This window comes from Onthophagus taurus, chromosome 3 (genome assembly GCF_036711975.1).
Source record: "Onthophagus taurus isolate NC chromosome 3, IU_Otau_3.0, whole genome shotgun sequence".
In the NCBI taxonomy this organism is placed as follows: domain Eukaryota; kingdom Metazoa; phylum Arthropoda; class Insecta; order Coleoptera; family Scarabaeidae; genus Onthophagus; species Onthophagus taurus.
Window position 1 is genome coordinate 23,510,995 of NC_091968.1, and position 10,435 is coordinate 23,521,429.

Genomic DNA, 10,435 nt, shown 5'->3' on the forward strand with positions numbered 1-10,435 from the left:
AAGTGTAGATGCAGAAGTTATTTATACAAAAAAACACAGTTATTGATGAAACGGAGAAGAGAAATGAGAGACAAAACCAGCATAGAATACAGAAATATGTATCAACAAGGAAATAACTAGGGAGATGAGAAAGAAAGAAATCCAGAAAATATCAGCGCCATAATCGAAGATGTAATAAAAATGGGGTATGTACAGTCATGTTCACGGGAACTGCACACTCAAGGTCAAGCGCTGTTGTGAGATCCGACATGCCGCTGGCTCGGCTGGCTAAACAGGCTGAGCAGAACACCTACGAGCCACTAGCTTCGTGTGCGCTCGGCTCAGCCCGTTTAGCCAGCGGCATGTCGGATCTCACAACAGCGCTTGACCTTGAGTGTGCATTTCCCGTGAACATGACTGTACAAGAAGTATATACATATAAAATCAGGAACAAGGAGGGCAACATGGTGACGACCAAGAGAGAAATAATACCAACTATCGAAACTTTCTACAAACAGTTCTATGCAGCACAAAACAAAAAACCAACTACCAATATCCCCCAGAAGTGCTAAACCAGGACTCAACAACAATTAAGCAGAAATGATGTCAGCCTTAAAGAGCATGAGAAATAATAAGGCACCAGGAGAGGACAAAACAAGGCGGACAAAACATTATCAAAGCTTTAAAGCTTCTCTTCAATAAATGTCTACTTGAAGAGACACAAAAAAGGAGATAACACAATTTTCCACAATATCCACAACAATTTTTGTGGAATTTAAAAAGGCTTTTGATACAATAGATCAACAGAAACTTTTGGAAGCGCTCGCATAGATCATCGTTATCTCATCTCCTATAGCCAACACACAAACAAATTTAAAATCAAGAGGGGACTAAGACAACGAGATGAGCTCTCTCCAGAATTGTTCGTCACAGTACATGTTAAACAAGTTCAATTGGGAAAGAGTAGGAATTAACGTTGATGGAAAAAAAGCTGAGCCACTTATGCTTGGCTGACGACATTGTTTTCATAGCAGACAATATGCTAGAAGCATGAACTATGTTACAAAACCGGTATGAGGTAAGTTTAGAAATAAATACTACAAAAACCCAATATATGGCAAACCTCATTCTGAGCGATTCCATCATCATTAATAACAACAACATAGAACAGGTAGGCATATACAAGTATTTGAGACATTAGATATGGAGTGTTTGGAAGAAACAACCAAACACACGAAATCGAGCGAAGAATTAGCCGAAAAACAGTATTCGGATCTAACCTTCGAATGTACTGACATATGGATCAGAGAGTTTAACGATGACCAAGAAAAACATTAAAATGATACAAGTGATGCAACGGAAAATGGAGGGGTTAATGCTGGAAATAACTGTGTGTTAATTTTCTCTTGCAGTTTGGAAGTTAGCCAGCGTAATTCCTAACATTTTTATCAAATGTTGATTTTAGCCAAACTAATTCCAAAAATTTTTGTTACACAATACATAATTGTTCAAGTTTCTGGGCTGTGGAGTTTGCAGCCTGCTTTAGGGGAGGTGAAAAGCAAATAAACATACACATGGCCGAAATAAACTAACCTCACTTAAAACTACATACATACAACATACATAATTATTGTAGTTCCAAGCACATTTTTAAAGTTTCAAGTCTTGCTTAAGTAATTAGAGACGTGCTCTTACAATAGCAAATTCTGTCAGTGCAACTACATACTTGCTTTTGCAACTTGAAAATTGACAAGCGCAGTACTAAACATTAGCAACAAGTTTAGTTTGTGCTCAGAACATTACTAAACGATTTTTTAGTGTACAGCCTGATTCAGAGTAAGCGCCTTATTTTTTTTTAGCCACACTATGGGTACTACTTTCAAAATATTTGGCAGTAATATGTTTTGGGTCATTCTCTACACGATGGTGATGCCACATTTTCAATTGGAAGAATTATTTCAAAATGGCGACTGTCAACTTTTTTTTTTTAAATCGAATGCCAAAATTTTTTTTTTATTATTGAGGTCCTAAAAACATTCTTTATACGATAGTATTTTGTTTTTCTTAAAAATTCATTTCTTTTCCCATCAAAAAGCACACATTTTAATCTAGTAGCGCATGAATGTTTTACACTCGATGTTATTTTTGTCCAAATATCAAGTAGCGCTAGACACAAAAGAAACAATTAAACTTTATTTTGTAATAAACATCTACTTATTTATTTATTTTGACAAAAATAACATCGAGTGTAAAACATTCATGCGCTACTATACTCTGTTTTTAAACCAGGAGGAGTAAACGCGAAAGTCAGATTTACACTAGGAAAAATCACCAGAAAATATCACTAGATATTTTGGCGGTAAATTTAAATTAATAAATGTTATTATTTATTTATTTACTTATTATTGTATTTATTTTCGTTTGTTATCGTCAACATTAAACTTACAAATTAACATTGAAGTTACGAGTGTATTTATTTCAAAATATAATAAAGAAGGGTTTAAGAACACAAAATTTACAATAATGACACGAAACTGTCGAATTGTCAATAACCTAACCTTCAAATTCAAAATTGCCTGTGGTGTGTGAACCTTCCTCGCATTCAACCAATCACGTGCAAGGTCAATCTGGTGACAAATTTAAAATACTCCTCCTGGTTTAAAAACAGAGTATAATTGCCAAAGAAAACTTCAAGGTATAATTAATGTTTGTAAACAAAACTAACCTTACCTAACATTCCTTCACGCTATAATTGACATTACAAAAGAAAACTTCACGCTATAATTGCCATTACTAATTGCCAAAGAAAACTTCATGGTATAATTAATGTTTGTAAACAAAACTAACCTTACCTCACATTCCTTCACGCTATAATTGACATTACAAAAGAAAACTTCACGCTATAATTGCCATTACAAATTGCCAAAGAATACTTCATGGTATAATTAATGTTTGTAAACAAAACTAACCTTACCGAACATTCCTTCACGCTATAATTGACATCACAAAAGAAAACTTCACGCTATAATTGCCATTACTAATTGCCAAAGAAAACTTCATGGTATAATTAATGTTTGTAAACAAAACTAACCTTACCTCACATTCCTTCACGCTATAATTGACATTACAAAAGAAAACTTCACGCTATAATTGCCATTACAAATTGCCAAAGAATACTTCATGGTATAATTAATGTTTGTAAACAAAACTAACCTTACCTAACATTCAGCGTCTGAAGACACAGGGCTAAACCCGAAACTTAAAAATATACAACTTAACGCTGAATAACAATTAAAACTAGAACTAACCCTTGCACTAGAACTATACTCTGTTTTTAAACCAGGAGGAGTAAACGCGAAAGTCAGATTTACACTGGAAAAAATTACCAGAAAATATCACTAGATATTTTGGCGGTAAATTTAAATTAATAATTATTATTTATTTATTTACTTATTATTGTATTTATTTTCGTTTGTTATCGTCAACATTATACATACAAATTAACATTGAAGTTATGAGTATATTTATTTCAAAATATAATAAAAAAGGGTTTAAGAACACAAAATATACAATAATGATCAATAACCTAACCTTCAAATTCAAAATCAAAATTCAAAATTGCCTGTGTGTGAACCTTCCTCGCATTCAACCAATCACGTGCAAGGTCAATCTGGTGACAAATTTAAAATACTCCTCCTGGTTTAAAAACAGAGTATAGATTAAAATATTAGGTTCCTTTTGGATGGGGAAAGAAATGAATTTTTAAGAAAAACAAAATACTGTCGTAAAAAGAATGCTTTTAAGATCTCAATAATAAAAAAAAAATTTTGGCATTCCATTTAAAAAAAAAAGTTTTGGCATTCCATTTAAAAAAAAAAAGTTGACAGTCGCCATTTTGAAATAATTCGTCCAATTGAAAATATGATATCACCATCGTGTAGAGAGTGTCCTAAAACATATTACTGCCAAATATTTTGAAAGTAGTACCCATAGTGTGGCTAAAAAAAAATAAGGCGCTTACTCTGAATCAGGCTGTATAGAGTGTCTAATTTGGAAATTATTTTGGAAGTTTGAGGAGAAACTAGATTAATTCTAAACTTCTTCGTGCAGCACGGCATCTATCTAGTACCATTCCAGAAATATTCTTAAAGTCTACATCTTAGAAACAAGATGCACCCAACCCAACCCAACCCTGCCAATACAATTACAGACTTTCTCTGGTTAGTTACTTTAGGTTAGAGTAAGTCCAAACACTATGTTATTATATGGCACCTGTTAGTTGTAATTCCAGGCATGTTTTTGAAATTGGAACTCAACCTAAATAATTTCAGATGTTTGCTTACAGTATGGTATCTAATATCTCCGGACTATATCATCTACCTACTGACTTTAACTATTATCTGACATAGTTTATAGGCAAAATTGACAAAAATGTCGTTTTTTAAAGTTTCAAGTCTTAAGTAATTAAAGACTTGTTCTTACTTAGAGAAATTCTGCCAATGGAATTACAAACTTTCTCTTGCAGTTTGGAATTCGGCACGTAATGAACTTGCTTTCGAGAACTGTTGGTATAAGTAGAATAATTCCAGAGAGTTTGGCGTCTTTGCAGTTTAAGTAAAGTTCCAGTGTTTGTAAAGTCCAAAATCCTGTTAATGCAATTAGAAACTTTTTCTTTTAAATTCATCATCTTCTGGAATAAGTCCAAATGCTATGTTAATTTAAGGTACCTATAGTAGTCGTTGTACATTTAGACTTACGTTTGAAGTTTTTAGTCCAAGTAGAACAATTTCAGACATTTTCTTGTAGTATAATATGTATTTAGACATTTTCATTCAGTTTGGAGTAACTACAAATATGTTCTTACAGGCCACAATCCTGTAAGTGTAATTACGGATTTTCTCTTGCTGTTTAGAATTCATTCTTATCAAGTTTGGGCTTTGACCAGACTAAATCCAAACTTTTTTTGCTACATAATACGTAATTGCTGTAATTTCAAGCAACTTTTTAAAGTTTCCAGACTTGCTTAAGTAATTAGAGACATGTTTTTACAGTGCTGCGTTATGTCAGGGCAATTATAGAGTTTTTCTTGCAGTTTAGAACTCGGTCAGCGCAGTTCCTGACATTAGCAACAATTTAAGTGTAATTAATTAAGAGTTTATTGTATACAACAATCTGTCTATAATTCTTTACATTATTAAAATATTATTTTCACCCTCTACCCTCTTCCTCTATTTCCACATCCTCGGCCCAATCATCCCTTCATCCATCCCTTTGTCTCCTCAACCCCACAACCATTCTCATTCATCGTTTCCCCTCTCCTAAGATCTGCCCTCGGTCCATCTCCTCCACCCTCAACTCACTGCACCCATTTAACATATGTTCCAACGTTTCCCATTCCTTCCTGCACAGCCTACACCACCTCTCCTCATCGGCCATCCAGTACCTGTTAGCTTTCTCCTCGTTTCCACAACGGAATCTAGCCACCAACTTCTTCCCTTCCTCATCTCCTTCCAATAACAAGTATCTATGCAGCCCCTCCGTAATTATGTCCCTGTACCTTTCGTTATACCTTCCCTCTTTTATTTGTGTCCTTCTTTCCTGTCTCTGCATATCTCAGTCCCTATCTCTCAACTGCTTCCACATCTCCCTACCCACCCTTCGTCTACTATTTATCTCAGTTACCGAGTAGCCCGCTCGTCTATAATAGTCTATAATAGTTTCCCTCTAACACACCCCCAAGATCCCGCAGTTTGGCCTCCCTTCTATTTTTTCTTCATATTTCACTGCTCTCCTGCCCGCCTCCACTCTAACCTTATCCACCTTTACCTCTTCCCTCACTATATACCCCGGTGTTTCTCTCGCCACCCCAAACACCCATCTCCAATATCTAGCTTGCACGTCTTCCACCATTATTTAGAAGTTTAAAGACTAACTAGAGTAATTTTAAACTTCTCCTTGCAGGAAGGCATCTATCTAGTACCATTCCAGAAATATTCTTAAAGTCTGGATCTTAGAAAGAAGATGCAATTAAGATGTCAATGCAGTTACAGATTTTATCTTGTAATTTGAGTTTCTCAGTAATTCCAGACTTCCGCTTGCAGTATAGCGTCTATCTAGTATAATTCCAGAAATTTTCTTAAAGTATGAAGTCTTTCCTATAAAATTACAAGTTTTTTCGTAGAATCAGGAATCCTGCCAATGTAATTACAGACTTTTTCTAGTTAATTACTTCGGTTAGTGTAAGTCCAAACACTATTTTGTTATATGGTGCCTGTTAGTTGTAATTCTAGACTTGTTTTTGAAGATTGGAACTTAACTTAAGTAATTCCAGATTTTTGCTTACAATGTGGTATCCATCCAGTCAGAGTTGGGTAGTATCCGGATACAGTATCCGGATACTTTTTGAGTATCCGATACTCTGTATCCGGATACTTTTCAAATTTTGCATCCGGTATCCGGTATCCGTGACTAAATCTGAATGTATCCGGTATCCGGATACTTTTTTCGGTGTTCGGATACTTTTTAATTGAGTTTTTCTATTTAATATTCTATTATTACACACATACATATACACCAGCGTGTTTGAAGCCCCATATTTTTTCAGTTTCTCCTACTATTGTACATCTTTTGTGACTACATCAATAATTGTAGCGTTACATGTTGGAAGTTAGTTGTTCTTCTCTTTTATTATTGTAGGAAAATCGAGGGCTCTCTCTCCGACTAAAATTTAAATGCTAAATTCGAAATTCTTTTTAAATTAATTTTCTAAATTTAGAAAAAATTCAAAGAACTCATTCCCTAGCAAGTGTACACGAAATTTCCCCACCGAGAGACCACTCGGAAAAAATATAGGAGAAAGGATTAGGAGTCACTATAAGTAAAATATGGATGACAATATATTAGTTTAACAATAATTTAGGTCATTTTAAAAGTATCCGAGAATGTATCCGAAAACTGCAGTATACATTATACAAGTATCCGGATACTTTTATGGAGAAAGTATCCGTACTTTTTTAAAAAAGTATCCGGATACATTGTAAGTATCCGGTATCCGGTACTCGAATACTTTTTTCCTGTATCCGTCCCAGCTCTGCATCCAGTACAATTCCAGAAATTTCTATTACTAGTTATTTATATTACAAGTGGGCTAGAAACATAATTACTGTATGAGTGTGGAGAATTGTACTCATTGTAATCATACGAGTACTGTAATTATGGTCTAGCCCACGTGTGATATACAATATTTTATCTACGACTGCTAAAAATTACTTAAAAATCAATTTCTTTAAAAAGGTCTATTGTGACAATTTTGAATTAGTGTCAGTTTCAATAACATGTTTACTCATCTGGAATAAGTGTTTCGAAATGTAAAAACATAACTTTTGTATTGTTGCTCGTTTCAATAAATTAAGTCTGTTGGACTAAAAATGCGTTACGTAATGAAACCAGTGCGGTAATGAACTTCATTACGTAACTCAAATGAGTGTGGTAATGATTGCACCGATTTTTTTTTTAATTTTTCATAGAAATACATACATATAGTGTATAACAAGAAAAAAAAATTTAATGCAGAAAATAAACTCTTAAATAAATTATCATAAACGAGTTTATAACGTATAATTTAATTTTTATTATCATTATTTTCTTCCATTATAGTAATAAAAGAATAAAATATGTTTAAAAAAAAATCGATTTAGGTAATTTTGCCCCCTACCATCAACGTAAGTAATGTATGCACATTTAAATGGGTCTAGTGCAAAAAGCGCACCACGTCGCGACGTCCTCGTCTCCTCGTTTCTCCTCGTGTCGTATGATTTACGCGTTTCCCCCATCCAACTGTGCCCGAATGTGTGTGTGTGTACGTGTGGAAAATCGTTTTTACCCACGACAACGACGAAAAGTGGCGTAATAAATAACTTAAACCGCGCACCCGTAACCCTCCAAACAGTTTTTATTTTATTTTTTTTTTTTTAATTTCGACCCCACTCGAAGGTACCCGAAGAAACTTTGCGATAATTGCGAATTCACTTCAGGATTGTAGAGTTCTAAAAGGAGGGGGCGGAAAAATAGCTTTTTACTAATTACGGATTGGAAAATGTGGGGAAGGGCAAAAGAAGTTTGGATGTGGTTGAGGATTATTCCGTAAAAATCTTTTTTGATTCCCACCCAGATGGGATTGACAAGTCCGGCTTTTAACTTTGCCGAAAGTTCAGAAATAAAATTTCAGCGAAAATTTGAAACTTTAATGAACGAAGTTTCGTTTGGGAGAGGGGGGAAAGTTTTAGGACTGCTTTGGAGGTGGGAAAATTTTAACAAATACAAATTTTTTTACTCACCTTCTAAAATCCCTGCTCCAACACGCATAAATCACGGGATTCATACTCGAATTGATCCACCCCAACCATGTGACAACCGCTAAAACAATCTCTTCGTGCCATATGCACTGCAGACAAAAACCACTCAATAAGTTCACAACGAAAAACGGTAACCAACATACAATAAACACCCCCATTACTATACCGAGTGTTTTTGCCGCTTTCTTTTCTTTCGCGAACTTGGCCAACTTTCGGCTCAATGAAAAGTTTTTACTATGTGGCCCCAATCGGGTTGAAGCAACACGCGCCAAACCGTTATTTTGTAAAGCTGTTAATGGTTCATCTTCTTGAGTTGAATACAAATTGCGAGTATCTGGAGTTGGGGGAATTTTACAAGATGTTCCACCCCCGCGATGTATTCTAAGAGTTAACTCCAATTCTCCAGCGCCGAGAAGAACTTGTTTCGTTCCTAACCTTAACGATCTCGTTTGGGCAACAGCAGCTCGATAAATTCGATAATAAGTAAACACCATGACGAATAATGGTAAATAAAATGAAATCGTCGATGAAAAAATTAAATATCCCAAATGTTCTGTAAATGGACATTTCCAATCGGGTATTGGATCCGTTCGGACGGCTCTCCACCAAGCAATAGCTGGAAAAGATATCGCTGACGAACAGACCCATACAGCTGCGATAAGAAGGGCTGATCTTATTTTTGTCATTCTCATTGGGTAAGTTATCGGATCGGTTATCGCCCAGTATCGATCTAAAGAGATTACGCATAAATTTAAAATCGAAGCGGTACTAAAAAGTACATCCAAACATCTCCAGATATCGCACCAATCGTTTCCAAAGAACCACGTGTGTTCTAAAACTTCGTACAAAGCACTAAAAGGCATTACGACCAATCCTACTAAACAATCAGCGACTGCTAATGAAGTTATAAAGTAATTCGTCGGAGTGTGAAGATATCGTTCTCTTACGACAGCCATTATTACCAACATATTCCCGAAAACCGTCGCCATTGAGAATAATAAAAGCAACGATACTACCACTGCCCTATCTTGCACTAAAGCAGTCCACATTTCCCATGCATCTTGTTCCGCTGTTGAATTTGTTAGGTTTGGAGACATTGTGAAGTTTTCAAAGTTGTAATTTAGGTGGATTATGGGAAAGGAGTCGTTCATCTTAGAATTTTCTGATGCGATTCCATATCTATAAAAGAAAAAATAACAATTATTAAACGTCCGTCAAAGTGATACAACGTAACCCTTTATACGAAGGATTATTGTTTAGTTTACATTATATGCAACTTAGTTTAAGCTTTCGAACTCAACCTGACGTTATACATATTATAAAGTTTAATTCTAATCCGAAATTGCATACATGACAAGGTAAAACCAAGGCGAAACGTACAACAATAACAAAGTAACTTGTGTGTATAGAAATCAATTATTAATAAAAGAAATATCGATCGATAACTTTGTAAATAACGCACCATTACGAAATAAACTTTAGTAACTTCGTAGTAACATCCATTATGAATCAAAAGGAATCATAAATATTATAATTTTCTTGTCATTGATCGGAAAATAATTTATTTTTAAATGTTCTATAAAAAACTTTTAAAAGGGTAATAACGACGTTGGTTTCGTTGGGTTGTTCTCGTTCGTAATACTTCTAGTGAACCGGAAACGACTCGATAGGGTCATTAGAACCCGGTTAATAAATCTACAGGGTGTCACGGTAACTACTTCCGGCGTTAGGATTGACGCGGATTGATGGTTGAAATAGATGAGCCCCCGAATACAAAGCCGTGTTTCTCGGTTGAGTTATACCGATACCTAAGAATCTACTATTTTTAAATGTTAACACATATCATTAATTACCGTTATTTTACACTAAAGTTTTATTACAACAATATCTTACTTATAAATGTACATCCAAAGACACTTTTCTTTCTCAAATTTGACGTTAATTTGACGTTTCGGACGCTTATGTACTAAAAAGTCAAATTAAGTCAAACTAATTTTTAATTTATTAATTATTAAGAAATTAATTTAATAAATTAATTAAGATCTTAATCACAAAGTTAATTACGTTTTTATAAATCAAAATTAACTATATTACTGTATTAA

General features: G+C 34.5%; 1 protein-coding gene across 3 annotated transcripts in view; it reads right to left on the reverse strand.

Annotated features, from left to right (window-relative positions):
* The window catches only part of LOC111416188 (dopamine receptor 2), a 152,332-nt gene that overhangs the window by 128,016 nt on the left and 13,881 nt on the right, over window positions 1-10,435 (reverse strand). For all 3 annotated transcript variants that reach the window (XR_011640118.1, XM_071195404.1, XM_071195403.1), the window contains exon 2: window positions 8,316-9,512. Coding sequence is in view for 2 of the 3 variants with exons in the window: in XM_071195404.1 (XP_071051505.1) it covers window positions 8,316-9,484 (1,169 nt within the window). In the remaining variant the exon portion in view is untranslated. The remainder of the gene's footprint in view (window positions 1-8,315; window positions 9,513-10,435) is intronic.